The 24,180-nt window shown below is 41.5% G+C and overlaps 1 protein-coding gene across 1 annotated transcript in view; it reads right to left on the reverse strand.

The window, feature by feature from the left end:
- P3H2 (prolyl 3-hydroxylase 2) overlaps nt 1–16,650 on the reverse strand; it is a 194,945-nt gene extending 178,295 nt beyond the window's left edge. Inside the window, exon 1 of the mRNA XM_056121651.1 lies at nt 16,050–16,650. Coding sequence (XP_055977626.1) covers nt 16,050–16,508 — 459 coding nt within the window. The 5' untranslated portion in view covers nt 16,509–16,650. The remainder of the gene's footprint in view (nt 1–16,049) is intronic.
- Between the last annotated feature and the right edge of the window lie 7,530 nt (nt 16,651–24,180).

The raw sequence follows: 24,180 nt of genomic DNA on the forward strand, positions 1-24,180 counted from the left end.
AATTCTTGAAATCTGGAATAAAATTGTTTTGTTTTGCAAAGCACTGATGTTTTTACTTTAGAAACATAAAATTCTCAAAATATGGAATAAAATTGGTTCCTTTTTGAAAATTTTATTCTTTTCAACAAACAAACCCACAACATTATTGTTTTATACATAGAGAGCTACACCATCCTCATCACCAAAGTGCCTAACCTCTTCCACCATAATCTCAAGATCCTTCTCCACTGTCCCCTATCCCCACAACACTCTTGACTGTGCCTGTGTCTGGGTCTTCTTGGAAAATGTCTAAACTTTTTCTCTGTCTTCCTTATTCTCCTACTTCACAAATATGGGAAATGTTCATCTGCAGTAGTGCCTTGAATGTGTAAAGCCCCAAGCTCAATCCCTGGCACAACCAGAAGTCTTTCATATTTGAACTAAGATCTTGGATTTTATTACTTGCTCTTCGATTACTTAGTAAAGGAATTTCACTCAAATTCAGTAAGACGTTCTTCAATCACCAAAAATAATTTTTTCAGATGACGATCCATAAAAAAACTATTTCTATTCCTCCTTGTTCTTAACTGTTTTCATTGTAATAAAGTTTTAATAATTTTAATTTTTTGTCTTTTCTGTACATGTTGAAGTTTACCTTGTACTTTTTAAAGCACTGTAAAATTACCAAATTCAATACAACTAAAGTGATCTTTTCAGTTTTAGTTCAAAGAGCAATTGTGCAGAGAGGAGGCCAGACTCAGACACACTGGAAATAATTGCTTCCTTATAACCTCCTAAACACCTGCTGCCTCCAGTATACCGTTGTTACCTCATATGTTATGTTTTTTTAAGCAAACTGGAGGCTTATTGTATCAGGTGACTAATGTATTTTAGAAACTCAAACTGCAGAAATAAAGAAAGAAAGAAAGAAAGAAAGAAAGAAAGAAAGAAAGGAAGGAAGGAAGAGAAAGAAAAAAGTGAAAGAAAAAAGAGAAAGAAAGAATGATAAAAAGAAATAGAGAAGAAAGAAGAAAGAAAGAAAAAGAAAAAAGGAAGGAAGGAAGGAAGGAAAGAAGGAAGGAAGGAAGGAGAAAAAGAGAAAGAAAGAGAAAAAGAAATAGAGACGAAAGAAAAGAGAAAGAAAGAAAGAAAGGAAAGAAAGAAAAAATCACTCAAATAATTCATCTAGTTCAATGCTGCCTTATGAAAATGAGAGATATTGAGGTCTAGAGAGAAATATCAATGACAAAACCTGAAGTAAGGCTTGAGTTGCTTGATTCCTAGATGCAGGAACTTATTATTTTTGTATTTTTGTTAGTCTTACTCTTGCATTGGTCAATGGAAGAAGGGTACTCTTTAATGTAAGAAACACTCTAATATTTTCGTGCCTGTAAAAAGGTGCTTGTTAATTACCAAACATAAATCATCTCCCAGGGGTACAAAAGATCAGGGTGGAGAAAAGGCTTAAGAGGATTTAAAATTCCCAAAATGTGTCCTTCTGTGGGAAAAGATTTTTATCTATTAATATGAAACAGAGCAAATTTGGAATGTGTTTGAACAGAATCCATTTTCAAATAAAATTCAGAGGCCACAATCTCGAGGATATTATGAAATCAGAGAGTTAGAAAATGCAGTGGTTGCAAGAGTAGAAGTTTTTTCAACAGAACAAAAACAAACAAACAAACAAAAATCCCAAATTCTCAAAGGAGAGTAAGTTTTTTGTTTTAGACTGATGATGAATGAAAGCTAGAAAGACTGTGTTCCAATGAATAGAAAATTGGATTTGAAACCAGTATTTCCAAATGAATAGGTCAAGCTGTAGACTTGTGTATCTCTAAGTTTTCCCAACCTAACATAAGTTTAATTATCTTCTCAGTTTATCACCACATGTTTGTCTATTCGTTTGTCTTTTATCCTCGAGATTGTGGCCTCTGAATTTTATCTTCACTTGCAAATTTGTCTTTACCCAACTGGAATGTATGATTAAGAGCAAGTAAGTCAATGAGATTGAGGTGAACCTTGCGATTTTTTTTCTGTAACATGTATTTCTCATAAAAACTTTGTGAAATATGAATTACTATACCCATTTCACAGATCTAAAATCTGGTCAAAAGTCTCTATAGTAAAAGGTAGGATATTTTTAACAGAGATCCATCTGATGTCAAAACTTGAAGCTATGAGAAGTGAATGAAAAATCAGATTTTCTCATCAGAAAAACCTAGATTCTGGGCGACGAATGAAAGTACAACTAGGTTCCTTGCCCTGTATGTCACCAACCTTGCATGGTTTCAACTTGCAGGCCCACTAGTATCATCAGGAATCATTTCCATGCAAAGAATCAGGAATAAGCCTTTAGCACCACCAGGTAAGACCCAAAGAACAAACAAACCAAAACAAACACAAAAAAAGATTCAAACTCTGACTGTGCTACTATTGTGTGATTCCAAAACATACTATTTAACTTTTCAAGATACAGTGCTCCTTTTGCAAAATGAAGATTACACTAAGATACCATCATCAGGGAGTTATGAGAATGTAACGGTGAACATTTTATTCCACCATGCCTGAAATGTAGTGGTTATAAATAAATAATATTATTATTATTATTAATTGTGGCATAAAAGATACTGTCTCAAAGCTAAATCCAAACAATTGGTTTGGGTAACTTTCTGAATATAGAAAGAAGAGTTACTGTCCCATTTCTGGGTTATTTATATGTTTTGTGCATAAGGTACATCAAGAAAATAGTAGAGTTTTGAGCTGTAAACTAGCAAGTCTCCTAATCCATGTTTATTTTAATTTGATTCTTTTTTTAATTTTTTTTTATTAGTGAAACACCATGAGGTACAGTTGTAGGCTTACAAGTTGTTGTGCTTGGGTTTCAGTTATACAATGATCAAGTACCCATCCCACCACTAGTGCCCATTCTCCACCCCCACCATTACCAGTATCCCTCCCACCCCTCCCATCCCCCATCCCACCCTGCCTCTGTGGCAGGGCACTCCCTTTTGTTCTATCTCTGGTTTGGGGTGCTGTGGTCTCCAGAAGAGACATTGGGTGGCAATCATGTTCGGTTCATAGACTACTTTCAGCAGGCATCTCCCATCCTGGGAGGATCTTCACAGCACCCTTTATTTGGTGCTCTCTTCTCTATCCGAGCTGCCCTTACCCCTAGAGTGTGCAGCTGGCCTCTAAGCCATGGAGTGAACAACCTGATATTTATCACAGCTGTTCTTGATTCTTCATGCACATAAACAAGACCTTATTTTTACTAGGTTTTTGTTAATTCTACTTTTTTTTTGGTTTGGGGGCCACACTTGGCAGTTATCAAGTTTTATTCCTGCTTTGTGCTCAGAAATCACTCTAAGAGTAGAAGAGACTATTGTGCTGTGATTATTGAACCAGAGTTGACCACATGCAAATACGTGTACTTTGCCTCTGATTCTTTTTTCTGAGTTCAATGGTTTGAAAGAATAGTAAAAAATGTTTCACTTGTTTCTGCTGTATGAAGAAATGAAGGCAAATGCTTTTATTCTTGTTTCCCCTTCATTGCTCTTTATGTCATGATTTGACCTTTTAGGATTTTAATTTCTCCTTTTCCACATCACTTACTTATGCTTATTCCACAAAAATGGCTTTCTCAACTACTTAATGTTATTCTTAGAGTAACTCTTCAAGTTTGGTAATTTTTGTTTCATATTTTCCCAGAGATTGATCCCAAAAGGATGAATAACTTGGCAAATTGTGAAATGGAAATTTGAGTGAGCGACACTTATAATTTCAAAGAAACCTGAAGTAGAAAAATAGTGTCCTTTAAGAACTTAAATTCAACACTTATACCCCAATTTACTAAATCTCAATTCACTTAGCTTTAAGGCAGTATCTTGCATGACAAAAATTTTTAGTAAAAATTCCCCAAAGCTATTATTTCACATATTAATATGCATCATAATTTCAAGATTCAGAATACTATACTTTCTTCTTTTTAAAAACTCATGATCAAATGCATTCATAAAATAACCTGTGCTTTTGATTTCATTCTCCAAATTTTCAATTAACTCTAATTTCAGAATTTTTTCGAGTACCAATTTCCTACCTAAAAGTGAAACATCACTAGCATGTTATACATATTTCTGATAGACCATACATATTTAACTTCTGTCCTTTGCATATCTAATTTCAATCATTTGACACAAACACCTTTAAACTGCCACTACATAATCACACAGAAGTATTTCCAGTCCTCATCTCTAATGTAAACGTTAGTGTCTCCCCATGGTCTGTGAATGAGTTGAAGGTGGAGGAGGTATTTCATTAGTCTTCATATTCCCATGGCCTACAGGAAATGATACAACTAAAAGGACATGCACAAAACTTAATTGCTGATTGGAAAAGCATCAAAGCTTAAGGCAATTTAATAGTGAACATTTTTACTCGCAAAAATATTTTGCTTTGTTTCCTGTATCATTTGACTCATTTTGAAGGGGATCCTAGTTGATCCAATTCCGTATATACAAACAAGGGATTCTTTCCTTGTGTATTTCACAGAGGAAATGATGTACAAAATATAAAAGATGTCCAGTTATCTTAATTATTGCTTAACACTTATATTGGTGATTCTAAATGTGGGGTAACTCATGGACATTCTGCAAGGCAGGCAGGGAAGCCATGCTTTGCTGTGACAGTTCAGAGGATGGTGAATATGTTAGTACTGGCACCTAGTATGCAAAGGCCAGGGATGCAGCTAACCTTCCTATAATGCACAAAACAGCACACCACAGCTAAGAACTACTCATCCTAAAATATCAGTAAGCCAGGTTGAAACACTCTTGCTTCAATAAAAACCTGCATGCTCTACTATGTAACTGGAGTTTAGGAATCTCATAGGAGGAAAGATTGGTCATGAAAATCTCTGTCCCTGGTGTCATTTCTAAATGCCATGTCCTAATGTTAAAGATCACTTCATTACCCTAGAGTCCATCTACAAACTACTAAGAAATCATTCTTGTTTCAAAGGTCAAAGTACATCAGTGGAATTAAGGAATAATAGAACTAAATATCCCACAACACTGAAATCATCAGACTCAAATTTTAGTAACCAAACATGAAAAGGTTTCTGTCATGGCAGGCTAGGGAGGGGGGAGGCAGGGAACCTGGGAATACTTGTGGGGGGAGGTTGACACTGGTGGTGGGATCTGTGATAGATCTTTGTATTCAAAGACAACTATGAATAGCTTCTGTCAATAATGGTGCTCTAATAAAATTTGAAAGGAAAAAATAGTTCTTGCTTCAGAGGGGAAATAATTAGCCTGGTCTACTGGATTAGTATTTGATACTCTAATTTGAGATCATTTCAAAATAAAAGAAAAGCAGATCTGACTTTGAGGCAATTAAACTGTGTCTGGAGTCCTAATTATGTGCTGATTTCTTTGTGCAAGTCTACTGATCTTGGCAGAGTAAAAGCTAACCAGATAGCACTGAAGCAAAAAAAATAATTTTTTTTAAAGTAGCTCAATTAACTTTCCTATGATTTATTAACTTTATTAACAGATGCATTTATTTTAGACTAATTTACTTTATTTTATCTTTCTGATTTTTCTTTATTCCAGAGTTCTAGCATAATTACACAGCAATCTTCATCAGTCTCTTCTTACTGGCACAAAAATTGAAACCATTATTTGCAGATAATGAATTCCAGGAGGAACATTTCAGTAGCCTGGATTTCTGGAAATTCTGACATCTTGAATCTCCCTCTTTTTATGGCCCTTATTCCTTCACTTCCCTGCTAAGTAAAACTCTTTACTTCATTCATTTTCATTCGACCTATTTTGGAATGATGTTGACCCAGGATGCCATACTTGATTTTTTCCTTTAAGTGCTAAAGCTTAACAATGCATAAACAGGCAATACCTTTTATTGTTAAGTTTAATTCCACTTAGCAAATACTATAAGCAGCATTCAATGTTTCATTTCACGTTTGTTGTGTTCAGTGTGAGTCTCACAAACAGTAAAAATGGCACAAAGGTGGAAGTTGGTATTCCTGGGATCTTCTAGGTCTGGCTCTTCAGTTAAACTCCTACATCTACTTAGACCACTCTGCTTTGTGTGGAGGGCTTTCTATTTCCATATGTAAGTGGAATGATTGGGACATCACTGCTGACAAATTGGCAGAAGTAAAATATGGAAAGAGGGAGAAAGAACATCTTCCCCAACACATACCCAACTCTTGCATCTTCCCAAGGCACAGTGAAGGGAGAGACCAAACATGTATTTTTAAAAAGTTGATGATGGGACAGAGAGATAGTACAGGAGTCAAGATGCCTCATTTCACAGAGTCAACCCTGTTTCAACTCTGGTACTACCTATTGTCCTCCCAGGACTATCAGGAGTGATAGCTGAGCACATAACCAGGAGTACAGCCTAAGCACAACTGGATGTGACCCACTGCAGCAATGTCCTCCTGTGGGCACCAGTAATGTCTCCATTGTGAGATTTTTTTTGTTACTATTTTCGGCATATAGAATATGCCACAGGGAGCTTGCCAGGCTCTGCAGTGAAGACGGGATACTCTCAGTAGCTTGCCAGGCTCTCCAAGAGGGACAGAGGAATCGAACCCGGGTCGGCCATGAGTAAAGCAAATGTCCTACCCACTGTGCTATCGCTCCAGCCCTGAATGTGGCCCAAAAATCAAAAACCAAAACCAGCAAAAAAAAGGGGGGGCGCAGTGGGAAGAGATGCCTAGTCTGAGGTTTAATTAAATAAGAGGCTCAAAGGCCTTCATTATTCTAGAACCAGAAACTTACATTCTATTTACTACTACCTGTTTTTCTCTCTCCCCTGGTGATCCCCTTACTCTTCTCCTTTATAAATGTAATGTTGCTATGTAAATCACCCATCAAACTTTGAACAGGAGAGGAATAAGGAGGGCAACAGATATGGAAAGCAAGGCCAGTTAGAAAAAGGGGCACAACCAAGCGAAAGTGACACCTTCCAACAAATACCCTGTCACCCTCTTCGTACCAATAACTGGAAACCAGGCGCTGAAGAGTGCCACAAGGAAGGCTGGTGGCTTCATGCCACTTCCTTTGAAACTGATGATGGATGGTGTCCCAGTTATTTTTGCTTTCTATTTTATCTCTTCCCTCCACACTTCCGTTCCCTCTGCTGGTGCTGCTGTTGCAATGACCCAGGGTGTGTGGTTCTTGCATACATCTGGTTCTGGTGCTCGCTAGAGATCACAGGTTAAGGTCTTTGCATGTATGGGGGGACTGCTGGGAAATCAGACTTCTTCAGCTGTGGTACTTGAGCACATTCTAGTTGCCGAGGGCTTATGGCAATCTTCACAGTGTCTGCCAGGGATCCCACTCAGACTGGTCACCGCCTGTGCACCTTTCTGTCTCAGCTGTGATGTTCACCAGAGGTCATAGTCCGTGCTGCAGGTGCTCATGCAGACCTGGCTACTGTACAGCAGGAATCATTTGTAGCGCTGGAGGATGCAGAGAGCACAGTGGCCAAGATCAACGCAGCAGAGCTGCTAGCATCATGCTTGCCATACGTGCAGAAACTAAAGATTAACTCACGGCCCCACACTTGGAAGGCTTGCAAATCTCCTGGCTTCCAAATCACTGTTGCAAAGTCGTGTTTTGACCATTTGGCAAACCGGGAATAACTCTCATAGAAATGGCATAGCTAGAAATTCTGTAGGAAAGAAGAGACCAATAAAAGACAGAGCAAAAATTACAGAAAAGCTTAAGTGGGGTGGGGTGGGGGAGGACAGGATGCACTGTCTGTAGCACTATCCTCCCATTGTTCATCCATTTGCTCAAGTGGGCACCAGTAACATCTCCATTGTGAGACTTGTTATTACTGTGTTAGGCATATCAAATACACCACAGGGATCTTGCCAGGCTCTGCCGTGTGGGCAGGATACTCTCGGTAGCTTGCCAGGCTCTCCTAGAGGGACGGAGGAATCAAACTAAGGTCGGCCTCATGCAAGGAAAACACACTACCCGCTGTGCTATTGCTCCAGCTAAGGACAGGATAAGACAGGATAAATCATTTTTCTTAATGAGAAATGCAAAGTTTTCCACCAGACGACTATAACTCTTGGCTGAGTGAACCGAGTATCATGTGAATGAAAAGGCCCAGCAGGCGAGACAGTTCAGGAAAGTCTGTGAGCACAGCTCCCAATGGCAACGGCTTCCAGCATATCTCAGCAGCACCAGGGATGGGCCAGACCAGACGGCCTCTCATACAGGGCTGAGAAGGGCACAAGACCATACGCCATACTCCAGTCTCCTGCCCAGCTCCACTTGCTGATCCTCTTTGAATTGCACGGGCCCCCTTGAGACCACTGCCCTCAGCTCTCACGGGAGTCAAGACAGGACTCGACTTTTTCCTCAGACTCTCTGAGGGCTTAACTAACTGCAACATGTTTATAGTTCAGGTGCTCACCACTCTTCACCCTTGCTAGACCTTTCTTTCTCTCTGTTCTTTTTATACAGCAGCAACTGGGCAGGAGAGATAGTACAGCAGCAGGACACTTGCCATGCATGCAGCTGAACAAGTTTCATCCCCAGTGCCCTTATAGTACCTGGAGTCTACCGGGAGTAAACGCTGAGCACTACCAGGTGTGACCCCAAAACAAGAGAACGAAGAAGGGAGGGAGGGAGGAAGGGAGGGAGGAAGGTAAGAAGGAGGAAGGGAAGAAGGAAGGAAGGAAGGAAGGAAGGAAGGAAGGAAGGAAGGAAGGAAGGAAGGAAAGGAGGGAGGGAGGAAGGAAAGAGGGAGGAAGGAAGGAAAGAGGGAGGGAACAAGGGAGGGAGGGAACGAAGGAAGGAATGAAGGAAGGAAGGAAGGAAGGAAGGAAGGAAGGAAGGAAGGAAGGAAAGGAGGGAGGGAGGAAGGAAAGAGGGAGGAAGGAAGGAAAGAGGGAAAGAGGGAGGGAACAAGGGAGGGAGGGAACGAAGGAAGGAAGGAAGGAAGGAAGGAAGGAAGGAAGGAAGGAAGGAAGGAAGGGAGGGAGGGAGGGAGGGAGGGAGGGAGGGAGGGAGTAGGGAAGGAGATTGAGGAAAAAGAAGGGAGGGAGAGGGAGAGAGACAGACAACAGAAGGAAGAGTACAGGAGCGAGACAGCATGCCTGATATGCACCCATCAGAGTTCCATCCTTAGCATCACTTATGTCTGCTGAAAACAGATGAGTGACAGGAGGCCCCAGTCATTGCTGAATGTGGCCTAGTGGCTTTTGGACCCTTCCATTGAATTGCCAACCCACTTAGCAGAGTATCACCAGAGTGTCCCCAGACTTCTGAGTTCCACTTACAAAGCACTTCCCAACAACAACAAAAACATGGAATGTGGTGACATAGATGTTCATTATCATAGTGTTTATTCACAATTCTTCAAAATAGAGTTTCAACCACATATTGTGAGTTAGATGTTAATTCTTCCCTCTTGCTATACCTCACAGTGAACACCAACTATTTCTCTCATACAGCCAAGATGCTCTCCCAGACCCCTTCAAGCTCAAAGCTGCTATGATTCTAAGAGGCCTGCCTTTTACACAATGCCTTAACAATACAAAAGAGCCATTAGGTACTAGAAAAGCAAGTTTACATTTTAGGTGAGCCCAGCAGCACCTTTTAAAATTTATCAACCACAAAACAGGTTGACATCTTATCAAACATTAGAAATTCTACACTGCTTTGTTGTTTGTCCCGGACACAAATGATAGCTGTGACAGACCACATCTGATCCTCAGAGATGGGATTTACGAAGAGATACCAGTTAATTACTTGCTCTATTAAAAACTGAAAAGGAATCCTGGGATTCAGCAGACTGAGATAAGAGAAAACCAGTAAGCAATTCTCTTCTAATAGAATGTTAAGCCTCTGGGGCACTTAGAAAATGGCAGATAAAGCTGACAGGGCCTCCAAAAGAACACAGTCCCTGCCAGGAATATATTGAGGTTCTAACACCTCGTGGTGCAAACCTAAGTGAACTTTATACAAAGAATCCCCCTGGTTTCCCTCTTAAGACATAGAACAAAAAAAAAGATATTGACTAATGGAATTTATGATCTAAGTCCCCAAAATGGCCCAATTGTGAAAAGAAAAGAAAGTGTCTCATCCCCTGAGGAAATAACCACTAGCACAATCTCACCACAGCTATTTCTAGTGGACACAAAATCAGCCTTCTTTTTGAAATACTGTTGGACAAAAATGTAGAGTCAATAAGAGATTTAAATATGGCTTTCTGGCTCTCTGGAGGAAATTTTATTCTGAATAACTGGATCTATATCATCACCCATTTGGGGTCTAGGTTTTTGATGACTGATGAAAGCAATACTGATAAAAGAGAATGCATCAATAAAGCAAAAAGAGAATCTAAAAATTCTGAGGTCACTTCTTTCTTCGCTGGAAACAACTAAAATAGATGACATTATGGTCAAAATAAAGTTTAGAAAATGACTCTAGGAGGGAAACAGAATTTCCTAATTTAGTTGCCTGTCCTTTTGTCCTCCTTTTAATCCTAAAAAAAAAACAAAGGTCAAATGACACAAAGAATGAACTCAGAAGAAAAGCATGCAGGGTGGACTTTTTTTTTTTAAGCGAAAAAGAAAATGATAAGTAAATACACAATGCTATTTTGTTTTTCTTTTCTTTTTTCTTTTTTGTTCCATAAATGGCTGGGAAAAGTGGCATCAAAACACTGTTGAATATTCCTGATTATAAAACAAACAGACAATCAAAAGCAATCTCTGGGGGCCTGACAAGGGCATTTGCCTTGCTAGCTGTCAACCCCAGTTTGATCCCCAGCAACCCATAAGATTTCAGCCCCAAGCCTCCCAAGAGTATAGACTTAAGTGTAGAGCCAGGTGTCAGCCAAAACACAAAACAACAACAATAACAACAAACAGAATCTATGAGCAAAGGGGCCCAGAAAGTACAAACAGAAAAAAAAAATCTCCTTTTTGCATTTGTTTAAAATCAACAAAAGTGCATGCAGCAAGTTCAATGAAGCATGATTTATCTGAAGGACAGTTTTAGTAATAAGGATTAAATTAGAAAAAAAAAATATGGCAAGGAAGTGGAAGAAGTGCAGAGTAGTAAGAAGTCAAGCCATCTGCAGTCTGGCTGTCACTTTTCCTACAGTTGAACAGCCTGGAAACAAAAACTGAGGAAACTTCCTGCCACCGGAGAGAAAATGTTCCCAATACACAAGGGGAACCATACCATTGTTTATTACCTAACATTACTGAAAAATTATTGTTCTAATTCCCAACTTTAAGTATTTGAGGAGAATACAAATTCTAAAGGCCCTACTCAGATCTACTAAATAAAAATATTTCATTTTAAAAATTAAGCTTCAGGAGATTAATAACAAAAATAGTCCAGAGGCTGGAGCAATAGCACAGCGGATAGAGCATTTGCCTTGCACGGGGCCAACCCAGGTTCGATTCCCAGCATCCCATATGGTCTCCCAAGCCCCGCCAGGAGTAATTCCTGAGTGCATGAGCCAGGAATGTGGCATCTCTGGGTGACTCAAAAAGAAAAAAAAAGTCCATTTAATAACCATTCAAATTGGGAAACTCTTTAGAAGATACAAAAATGATCAAGTTTCTGTCTCAAGGAGCACATGTAAGTGAAAAACAAGTGTATGGATTTCTCCAAACCAAAGTTAGATTTGAAAAGTATCATGAGAAGAACACAATCCACTGTGGACATGGGAGTTGCAGAAGGAGTGAAAGGTATCCTAGATATATCTAGGAAAAATATATGTAGTATATATATATATATATATATATATATATATATATATACACATATACATATTACTGTCACTATGACTGTCCTCTCGTTGTTCATTGATTTGCTGGCCCAGTAGCGTCTCCATTATGAGACTTGTTACTGTGTTTGGCATATCGAATACATCATGGGAAGCTCGCCATACTTTGCCGTGCGGGCAAGATACTCTCGGTAGCTTGCCATGTTCTCCGAGAGGGGCAGAGGAATCAAATTCCGGTTGGCCATGTTGGCTGCTTGCAAGGCAAATGCCCTACCACTGTGCTATCGCTCCAGTCTGTAATATATATATATATATATATATACATATACATACATATATACATATACATACATATAATACACACATACACACACGCGCACGCACACAACACACACACACAGATATCTCCATCATAAAAACTATCATTTGACCACATAGAGAAAGAGAAGCAAAATTCTATTACAACTGATCCGAAGAAATGTCACTGATTACTGAAAACAAGTCACTAAAGATTTATATGCATCCTCTCCTAAATCTAATTGGAATTAACCGGATAGGTCCTTTGGATTCCCCAGTTTGCAGACAGGGAAAGTAAAGCTCAGAGAGTTCATGCATTTGACTCATAGTCACAGAGGTAGAGGTTGGGCTAAAGTTAAACTCCCTCCCAGAGTCTACATTCTTTCCAAAGAAGAATAAACAAAGCCCAGATGTGCACAAGTGTCAGACATGTAAAACCAGGCATGCCTTGTTCCCTCTGGTAGGAGAATGGCAGAGTAGGGTGTGTGTGTTTGTGTGCGTGTGTGTGTGTGTGTATATGTGTGTGTGTGCGCGCGCATGCATGCGTGTTGTGGGGGTGCAGTGGGAAGTGAAACTAGGCCCTAAAAATGAGATGAAACTAGGTTGTTAATACTTTTTAAAATGACGTGGGTTTCATATAACAGCATAGAATCACCTGAACATTCACAGAAGATTCTGCTAGAAGCTCCTAGGTTTGGGGCAGGAGAAATATTTCAAGTGTGTGCCTTGCGAGCAACTAACCAAATTTGATCCCTGGAGCCACATACGGTCCCCAGGTACCACCAAGAGTGATCCCCGAGCACAGAGACAGGAGCAGGCCCTAATCAGGGCTCAGTGTGCCCTTCCCTGTCCCTCCCTCAAAAAAAACCCCAAAAACTAAAAACGAAAATCAACTCAAAATTAAACAAATAAATAAATAAAACTCTTAGGTTTTTGGCTATGAATCATGAGTTATATCTTACAATCTGAAATGATAAAAATCAGTTTGAAGAATCTCACCCTGCCGTTTAAACAAATGTTTAAAAAAAAAGTGTGGCTATGAGCCACATGGAACTATTTCATAGCTGTCCAAACAAAGTCCCTACATGCCAGGCCCGAAGGAAGAATCCAAAGAGCAGGCCTTAAGACAAATGCCATGAATTCCTGTTTCACCAGAGGACAAGGACCTCTCATTTTGGAGCTGTCCAAATCTGGCACAAGTGGTGACTGGAGCATTCCCTGGCATTCAAGGTACACCATGGGTGAGCGGGTACAAACATGCACAGATATCCCTTCCTGGATGAGTCCAGAGACCTTCTCTCAGATCATCAAATCAAATATGTTTGATTTCATCAAATCAGTCCCTAGGTGACCTTGGGACAGCCCCTCTCCCTCTCTGCATCCACCTTTCTTCATCTATGAAATGAGAAAGTGAACTCGATAGAACTTGGATTTCACAATATTCCACCCTTCTTGGATACACCAGCATAAAGAACCAACTCACATCAGAGAGGACTGAATAAAGAATTCCCAAACATTCTCCACTTTACAAACCTCTAGAGGAGAATAATTTCACTTCATCTCTAGAAATAAACACACTACTTCTGACCACATTAAAAGATTAAGAATTCTCAAAATCTGGCTTCAAAGTCCTCTTTTCCATCTATTGTAATATTATCTATACAAATGTAAACTGAATCACTGATTTCAAACTGATTCAAGAACACAGGCTACCATGACCATATCCAGATACATATAGGGAATGCCTTTCTTCAGGGACCGTTTACTCCTGGGTGTTAAGCCCACTTAGAACCCAAGGATGTTCAGTTATTATTAAACATTTTTTTACTCCCAAAGATGATATGTGCATGTATATCTGTGCACATGAGTAAATGAGAGAGAAAAAAAGAGAAAGAGAGAAAGGAAGAGAGAGAGAAGTTACTAGTAGTAAATCGCACCTAAATTTGTGCAGTTTTTGGAAGAAGGAGTCACTTCAGTACTCCTTATCAGGTATTAACAAAGATAATCCTCCAACTCTAGCTATAAAAAAATCGTTTCTGTATGCATTTTTATTTTCTCCTTAGGATATTAGACCTTATATAGAGTTTATACCTTATAGAGTCAAGAAACTTTGCTTATTGGAGAGCAGATGAATCAGAAGAAGATGAAAGACTTTTTCTGTTCTCAGGGACACTGCTAAAACAGCAATCAGCACATGAATTCATTTATTTTTGAAAGAACTCAAACTTCACGGGTTCATCAAACCACATCCAGTAGTTTTACCCACAGAGGTGCCCATGAGTGACTAATTCCTGGGATCAATTCAAAGCATGCTAAACCTATGACGTGGCCCTCTTTGACCTCCAACCTGGGGACAGAAGCAGAATGACTGGTGCATGTTAACGCTGACAGTATGGAGAGCTTAATTACAGAACTAAAGAAAGGAACCCCACATCTTGAGAACTGCCTCCTCGCTATTTATTTTTATACAGCTAAATACAAATATGCATTCCTTTCCCGGACCTGTGGAAGGAAAACATGCCCAAATGTGTGACAGAACTATCAGCAGGACTGCCAACCTGAGAATCCTGAAAAAACCACACTGGAGGGGCCAAACTTGATCATCCGCAGTTGCATTGGGAACTAGCGTACTCTGTCATCAGTGGTGAGGGACTCAGGGTCCCCTTTTCTTTTCTATATTGCCTGATTTCTATAAGACTACCAAAAATCTGTGTCACCCATTTAAAGAAAATCAGATTTACCTTGAATGCCTGCCATAGCACATCCAACCAGAGGCACAAGGAAGTAGGAGATAAGTGGTGAAAAGAATTCATGCTTTCCTCTCGTTCTTATCCAACATACAGGTCTAGAGTTAACGCCTTAGCCACTGGGAATGAAGAGCTTCACTTGTGAAGTTTTGAACTCCACTGACACCTGCAACTCTCCAGAGATCTCTGTCATTTGTGAGTAGAGGCCTCTTGGGGATTAAGCTGCACAAAGACTGTGGATCTCAGCACTTAGTATGTTCTTTCTGCCACCGAAGAAACGCAACCTGGCCTGCTGGCTGTCATGTACAACCCCAAAAGCTGCCACTTCTCCAACAATCGCAGAAAAGACTTCATTTATCAACAGAGCAGCAGAAGAGGTAGAAAGTGTAGGAAGGGCAGGGCAGCAGGGTTGAATGGGGGCACGGGAGGGCCGGAGGAGTGAGGAAGGCAGGCCAAATTCTCTTTGGCACTGGAACAGATTGCAAATTTGTAAATGTGGGGAAAATGCCAAAGTCCACTGGATACCTCCAGACACTAACTGAGGGCAAGGTAAATGCTTAAAAATAAATTGGAAGCCCTCACTCAAAGGGGCAGAACTGTCTTCACTCAAGAGAGACAGTTCCAGGCAGCTCCATGAAGACTCGCCTTTTCCAAACATACTTTCTCTTTAACCTTTGAACTTTAACTTTACTTTTGTTTGTTCGGGTTGTCTGGGCTTTTTTTTTTCTTTCTTACTTTTTTTTTTTTTTTGAGATTCAGGGAAACAAGCAAGACTTGTTCCAGAACAAGTTCGCTTTGACCTATACTGTTTTAAGGATATTCCCTAAAATTCAAAAGGAGGAAGAAAAAAAAAAGTTCAATCTACGGTTTAGAGAAATTAGAAAATGAGAAAGAACTGTGAATGGAGACCTCTTACTAGACACAGCTCTGCCAGTCTAGCACGGCTGAGCGGTTCAATCCTTTGAATAACATCCTAACAGTCCCGCCTCCAGTTTGGAGACAAGTGGGGACTGAGAGATCAAAGAGCTCTGCTAGGTCCATCGAGCGTGGCTTAACAAGCTCTCAGGCCACCAGAGTCCCTAGATCCGCGGTCAGGAGACAGAACGCCTAGAAGCCTCCCCACCCCCACCCCCACCCCGCCCCAGGTGGGCAGAAAGGCTCAGAGCACAGCGATGCCAGGAGGACCCGGGAGAGCATCCCGGAGGCCCCGGGAGCACTCGGCGCGCGCGCTCTGGGTACCTTGATGTAGGCTCGCTGCAGGTAGTTGTAGGGTACCCGGCGCTGGAAGTCGCTGCGCACATCCTCGCTGACGCGGTGGCGGGACGCAGGCCCCCCGAGGCGCTGGCTCTGGCAGGCGGCGAGGCAGCGCGCCCGCTCCAGCCAGGAGCGGAGCAGGGGCAGCTCGGCCCCGGGCCCGACGGCGGGGGGCGCGAGCGGGCGGCGGGCGGCGCAGTGGCGGGCGCAGCGCACGCGGATGTCCCGCAGGCGCCGGTGGCTGCGCAGCGCCGCTTCCAGGTCCCGCACCGCCTGCTCGTAGTCCCCGCGGTAGTAGGCGGCCACGCCGCTGGCGTAGAGCAGATCGTAGGGCTGCAGCGGCCCCGGCTCGGACTCCAGCTCCTCCCGGGGGCCGCCCCGGAGTGGCGGCGGCAGCAGAAGCAGCAGCAGCAGCAGCAGCGGCCACCAGATGCGCTCCCGCATCCTCCGCCGCGGAGACGCGCGGGACGGCCACGCTCGCTCGCAGCTCCCGGGACCCGAGCGTCAGGACCGCGCTGGCCGCCGCCGTCTGGCTAGCGCTGCAAGCTTCAGGTGATCGCGGGCACTGGGCGGCCCGAGAGGCAGAGGCCCGGCCGGACGGCGGCTTTTAAAGGGACGCCCACAGCTCACACGCTCCTCCTGCTGTCGAGCCTCTGCGAGCCTCTCGCCCCGAGCCCAGCGCGCGCCCTGCAGGCTCTCGGCCGCAGCAGCTGAGGTGCCCACCGGAGAGGTTCCAGGCTAGGGGTCGACCTCTCCAGGCTGCAGAGAAAGGATGGGCAACCACTCCCTTCTTCAACAGGGAAAAGAGAGAAAAGAAGGAAAGGGAAAAAACAAACAAAAAAACACTTCGGGAGTTTGCAAGACTTCAGATGGAGTTCCTCAACTCCAAGCAATTAGTGAAAGTTTCTAAAACTGGGAAAAGAAATTAAGGGCTGAACCTTGGGGCTATGAAATGAATTCTCCGTGCTACTTCCCTTAGGAAGCACGTCTTCCTGGTTGGGAAAATTAGAAATAATGGTGGTGGGAAGGTGCAATGGTGGTGGGATTGGTGTTGGAATATTGTAGGGAATAAGTCATGAACAACGTTCTAAAAATAAATTAATTTATATTTTTAAAGGAAGCATCTCACCCTTGTCTTCTCATAACTTCGTGTGGATGTGTGCCTGAGCTTCGGAGTAACTCGCAGTGTCCGGGGGAGGAGCAACCTAGAACCCACCTTTCTGTGTGGGTAGATATTTTACCAGACCACAGAGAGTTATTGGAGGATAGAGGAGCTGTACTTAACTTGGCCTCAATTTATAGACCGTCACCTTGTCTAACTGTGCCTCAGTTTCCTTGTCTCCTACAACAGATAAGTGTTCCAAGATGATGTTGGTTTTCAAATATAAATTGTAATTGGAAGAGCTGGAGAAAGACGCAATTTAATAACTTCAGTACCCCCAGGACATAAGCAAAGAGAATCCTTCTAGAATGGGAAAGCTGACAGAAGTGGCTGTCAGAGCCTAGAGGACTAGCTGGAGGCTTTTCTCTTTCCATGTCTGCCCTTTCCCATCAAACACCTTCTGAGCCAAGGTCCTGTTCCTTGGTCTGTTCCGTGGCTCTACATCCTCACTAGTTTTCCTGAGACTGATGCTGGGACCTTTGACCCTGCCATTCTCCTGGAACCAGTCCTGTGTCTTTCCAGTGCTGTTAACAATCGGTCCAGTCCCCCTGGACCATGGCAAATAACCACAAACAAGCATTATATAGTTGTTAGGAGTTTCTGAAAGATGGGTTTTGTGTGAAATTGTAGCTGTGCTGAAGAAGTTACCACTTCTATGCCCATTCCTCCCTCATTTTGTTGGTTTTGACCTATATAACCATGAATAGCCCAATGGTCGTGTAATAAAGGGACATGGAAGGTTACGTGGTTTGTTTGTTTGTTTGTTTGTTTGTTTGTTTGTTTTTTTCTCAACTAAACCGCATCCATTTGGTCCTGATGGAAGGGTACCCATATAAAATGGAATGTGTTCTAAGAGTCTTAGGCGTTTATTGCTCCAGGATTTGCATTTGTGTTCTCTGTCTTTCTTTTCTTCAGTGATTGTCTCTAATTTGGGAATATTTTGGAGTTCAGAGCTGTCAGTATACTTAGGGAAGTTTTGAAAAACTGTGTAGTGATGGGCTGAGATCTCTGCCTAACACCATGTACAAAAGTAAGATCAAAATGGATTAAAGACCTCAACATCAGACCAGAATCCATAAGGTACATTAAAGACAAAGTTGGCAAAACCCTCCATGACATTAAAGCTAATGGTGTCTTCAAAGATGTCACACCACTGGCCAAGCAAGTGAAATCAGAGATAGACAAATGGAACTATCTTAAATGAAGAAGCTTCTGCACCTCAAAAGAAACAGAGACCAAGCTACCGAGACAGTCTACAGATTGGGAAAGGATATTCACCCAATACACATACAACAAGGGATATCAAGGATATACAAAGTACTGGTTGAAATCCACAAGAAGAAAACATACAACTCCATCAAAAAATGGGGGAGATGCAGATCAAAACAACAATGAGATATCATTTCACGCCACAGAGACTGGCCCACATCCAAAAGAACAAAAGCAATTAGTGTTGGCACGAATGTGGCGAGAAAGGGACCCTCCTTCATTGCTGGTGGGAATTCCGAATGGTTAAGCCCTTTTTGAAAACAGTATGGATGATTCTCCAAAAATTAGGAATTGAGCTCCCATTTGACCCAGCAATATCACTCCTGGGAATATACCCCAGAGAGGCAAAAAAGTATAATTGAAGTGACATCTGTACTTGTTTGTTCATTACAGCACTGTTTACAATAGCTAGAATATGGAAAAAACCTGAGTGCCCGAGAACAAATGACTGGTTAAAGAAACTTTGGTACATCTACACAATGGAGTACTATGTAGATGTTAGAAAAGATGAAGTAATGAAATTTACATACAAGATGTACTACATGGAAAGTATCATGCTAAGCAAAATGAGTCAGAAAAAGAGGGGCAGACATAGAAAGATTGCATACATCTGGGGAACATAAAGTAACAAAATAGGAGACTAACACCCAAGAATAGCCGAGATAAGTACCAAGAGGTTCACTCCATGGCTTGGAGGCCCCCCTCACCTGCTAGGGGAAAAGGCAGCTCAGACAGAGAAGGGAGCACCAAATAAAGGGTGTTGGGAGGATCCTCCCAGGATGGGAGATGCATGCTGAAAGCAGACTATAAACCAAACATGATTGACACACGATGCCTGTTTTGGCAAAACACAGCATCCAAAAGGAGAGAGAGAACAAAAGGGAATACCCTGCCACAGAGGTAGGGTGTAATGTGGAGGACGGAGGGGGTAAGAGGGATACTGAGATCATTGGTGGTGGAGAATGGGCACTGGTGGAGGGATGGGTACTCAGTCATTTTATAACTGAAACTCAAGCATAAAAAATTGTAAGTCTACAACTGTACCTCATGGTGTTTCACTAATAAAAATTAAAAAAAAGAAACAGTATAATGTCCTTCTGAGGGACTAAAGATAGAGTGACAGAATAGTCGTACATTCTCTAATATTTTCCCTATCAATTATATCTCCATTAAATTCTTATATTTGGATGCCTACTGTCAGAGAAGATTTTCTGTGTAGAAAGGGATGTTAATAAGCCAGTCCTTATCCATAGGTGCTTATGATGTTGTATAGGGGAGAGACAGGGTGTATAGAACAATAATACAATGTGTTAGGTTAGATAGAAAGTGCATATGAATGATGGTGGAAGAATCTAGGGAATTTCGGGAGAAAAATAACACGGGCAAAATGTCAAAAATTTTCTGTTTGAAGCTACCACATACTTCTTGCTTACCCTAAAATGGACAACATCTTTTCCCACTTCGTGTAGGTTCTATGGCTTTATCTCCTTATATTCACACCCTATCTGACTTTATAGAAAGCACTCAATAGAGATCTCAAATTTGCTGAGCATTTAGAGTCAGCTCAGGCAGAGCGCAGGTGAGGTGTGGCCCCCACCCCCGTGGGACCATCTTGCTGCTCCTCTCAACTCCCAGCAGAACTCCCCCTTGGGCAGGCCAGCTCCTTGTCACCACATGGCTCTTCTCTCAGTGGCTCTTCAGGCATTGGGACATGCTACCAGACCAACCACCCCCCTAGAATTTAGTTCACTGGATGAACAATAGTAAGAAATCACTCCAGGGGCTGGAGAGATAGTACAGTGGGTGGTACGTTTGCCTTGTACAAAGCTGACCCTGGTTCAACCCCCAGCATCCATATGGTCCCCTGAGCTGGCCAGTCTCCTGCCCCCGCGCCTGACTGTCCTCACTGCCGGGGCACCTTGGAGGGGAGCGGGTTGAACTTTCCTCCCCGCCCCGACCAGGGCTCCTGCAGCCAAAGACCTCCAGGACCAGCCACTACCATGCTGAGACCACTCTCCACACACATGAAGGTACTGGCAGAGGGACAAAGTCACGCGGGTTCCGGGGCCGAGATCTCCAAGCCTACTCAGATTTGGGCCGAGCATCCTCCACCCAGATCCTCCAAATTCCAGTAGGCGGGGGTCACACCCACCAACTGGCCCTCTGGCACCGTGTAATCCCATCAGCGGCCAAGACTCAGAGACTATAAAACCCAGCTCCCAGAACCACGCGACATCTTATTCTTACATCTTATTATCTCATTCCTACTTTGGACAAACTGGCAGGCTACCGAATGTAGCCTGCCCACACGGCAGAGTCTGGCAAATTCCCTGTGGTGTACCCAATATGCCAAATACCAGTAACAATGATGGGTCTCATTCTCCTAAAAAGCCTTGAATATAATCTCAGGGCTAGGATGAAGGAGACGTTACTGGGGCCTGCTTGAGGCAATCGATGATTAACAGGATGATTTGTGATTTGTGATTTGTTATTTTAGAGTCAGTTGGGGAACCAAAACTATTGATCATCAGGTTCTAACTGAGAAATTCTATTTTAATTGGCCTGAAGTGTGGCTGGAGAATTAAACTTTTTTTAAACTCGCTAAATTATTCTAATCTAAAAATTTGGTGGAGAACCAGTAGCCTATTGTCAACACTATACTCCAAAGACAATGTTTGTTAAATCTGGGTTCTAGATATTCTGGGGGATTCATGAATATGAAATATGTCCGCTCTCACATCTCTCCACCCTGATGAGACAGTCTAATCTATCAAAGTTGAATTCGAACAAATATTCCTGACCCTGTAGTCATAAGAGCCAGAGATGACAATTCTCTCCCCAAAGGTATCTACTCCATATTAGAGAGACCATTTTTCATGTTTTTTTTTCATACTCCTGAACATTTGACTCTATGGGTTCTCATACAGGTATGTGGGTTTTTAATAAAACAGTTTCTAACTCCTAAGCCTGGGTTAAAGCCCCTAAATGTGTATTTCTTACAAATTCCTTGGTGATGCTGAGCTTCTGGGTGCAAGACTCAAATTTTCAAAAGTGCTTATAAATAAAATTTTCTTTGAAGAGTGGTCCTTGAAAATTCGTGTGTGTCTATGATAAGGAAATAATAGTCAGGGCCTTCATTTTTTTTTTAAATCAGGTTTCCCAGAAGTTCTGGGAAATATTTGAGAACTACAAAAATTTGAGAACTCTCGATTTAGTGATTCTCCCCCAGGAAACATTTGGCAATGTCTGGGCACATTGTTGGCTGCCAGAACTGTGGGAATAAAGTATAGTTGAATTACAGACCTCTAATGGGTAAATATGAGAGAGGGAATTATCCATCCGTAAAAGATCAGAAAAACCTTTCATAAGAAAGGAATATCCTGCCTAAAGTATCAATATAGAATAGAGTGAACACAGAATAGAACATAGTTTGAATGTTTCAAGTTATATTCAATCCTCTTATTTTGTAATAAGGAAATTAAGCCCACCAGTTACATGGAAAGGCAATGGTAGAAGTAGTAAACTTAATTTTTTTTAAAAAAAATTGTTCACTTAGCTTGGATCTACAAGAGTGTCAGGGTTTATATATTTTAGGGGTGCAATGTTAATTACACCACAGCACTACCAAAGTACGACTATCTACCATTGTCCATGGGACCATTCCCTTCCACTCTCCTTCCCCTTGGTAAGCAGATTTTGTCCTCCAAATCGAAGAGTTTGTTATTAGATATTTTCTCTTCCTATGCTTTTTTGCTTTTTAGGTGACATATTAATAAAATCATCCAGTATTTTTCTTTTTCTTCTGAATCATGTTGCTTACTATGATAGCCTCCTGTTTCATCTAGTAGGAAAATTCAGGCTTTCTTTATTTCTAACAGTTGAGTATTAATCAGTTGTGCATGACATCTCATTTATCTACTCATCAGTGTTGAACTTTTGGGTTTTTCCAGATCTTGAGTATTGTAAAGATAACAGACCCCAGGATCACAGTACAGTAGCTTTGTGGACTTTTAAAAAAAATGCAAAAATGCATGGAAACAAGAAAAAAAAAACAAAATGATGATTTAAGGAAGAAATCCTTTGGAAGCAGAAAGAAATGTTGAAATTTCTAAAATAGATATGAACTGCAAGCCTGTAATTTCACTTGTGTTGCCCATTCCTTACAAGCTCAGAGAACTGCCAAAGCACAGCAGAATTCATCCAAAAACTTTTAAAAGGATTCAATCACTTCCTTTTTTATTATATTTGGAATGGATCTTGACAGAAGCTTGAATTTCCTTTAACTTCTGTTTACAAGTCCATAGCATCATCACACAGGCTTCCCTTTGGGAAGTTCCAGTAGGAATTCAGAAAATAAATCCTCAGTTGCTTCATAGTGTCTCCAATTTAGCTCAGGTTTTTAAAACTCACCTCTTTCTTTCTGTTTTCCTTTTTTTACTTCTCTCTTTTAAAAAAAATTCTTATGAAACAATGAAAGGTATACTCAGACTTCAGCAGTAGAATTAATCTAATTTTTCCATAAGTAAATCCAATATTAGTTTATTTTGATCATGTGTAACCAGGGTTCTTGCTTACCCCAAACATCCTTGATTTCTTCGAAATGAAAGGAATAATTCTCACTATGCAACAACCCAACCCTGTTTAGCTGTGTTGATGCTGGCGACAAGAGAGCTGTTTTGAAGACTTTTTTTTTCCTTACACAAATAGTATCATCTGAAGTCTTTTTCCCCACCTCCAAATAAGTTAATGTGAAAGGCAAATGACCAACAATCTGTCAAAATAAGAGAAAAAGAAAAAAAGTCTCTCTGGAACAAGAAGTTTTTTTAATAAGAACAAAAACAAAATATTTAACATATATTTAGAATCAGACAGGAGCTGCCATATTCCAGAACTGTCTGTTCCTTTCCAAGTTCTCTAATAGCCAGTCCCTGTGCTCACCTTAATTTCTTATGGAGCTTGAACATTCCAAACCAAACACAAGACTGCAAATACTTTGTCCCCAGACTCCCTTCATTCTAACTTAATTCTTCAGAAGAAAATACACATGTTAACTGGAATGGGGGAACGTGAAAGAAATAGTACTAATTATTTAAACAATTTAAACCAAAAGCACAATTCAAATCCATCCCTAAAAATGATGACTACCCTATGTGCTGGGTTTTCTGCTAGTTATTGTTTCTTGTTTTTGTATGTTTGTTTGTTTGTTTTTTTCCCAAAAACATCTAGTCACCTCACTTTCCAGGGTCTTTTTGAGGATTGTAATTTTGTTCCTCGATTGCCTCGAGCAGGCACCAGTAACGTCTCCTTTGTCCTAGCCCTGAGATTTTAAAAAGTGCCATACTCAAGGCACTTTTAGGGTTAGGAGAATGAGACCCCTCATTGTTACTGGTATTTGGCATATTGGGTATGCCACGGGGGGAGTTGCCAGACTCTGCCATGTGGGCAGGTTACATTTGGTAGCTTGCCAGGTTGTCCAAAGTAAGAATGAGATAATAAGATGAGATAATAAGAATGAGATGATAAACATTTGTGTCCGTGCACTTCTGGGAACTGGGTTTTATAGTCTCTGGGTCTTGGCCATTGAAGGGGTTACATGGGCACCGGGGAAGTTGGTGGGTGTGACCCCTGCCTACTGGAAGATGGAGGATCTGGATAGAGGAAGCTCAGCCCCGATCCGAGCAGGCT

Source organism: Sorex fumeus, unplaced genomic scaffold (assembly GCF_029834395.1).
Source record: "Sorex fumeus unplaced genomic scaffold, SorFum_2.1 ptg000044l, whole genome shotgun sequence".
Lineage (NCBI taxonomy): Eukaryota > Metazoa > Chordata > Mammalia > Eulipotyphla > Soricidae > Sorex > Sorex fumeus.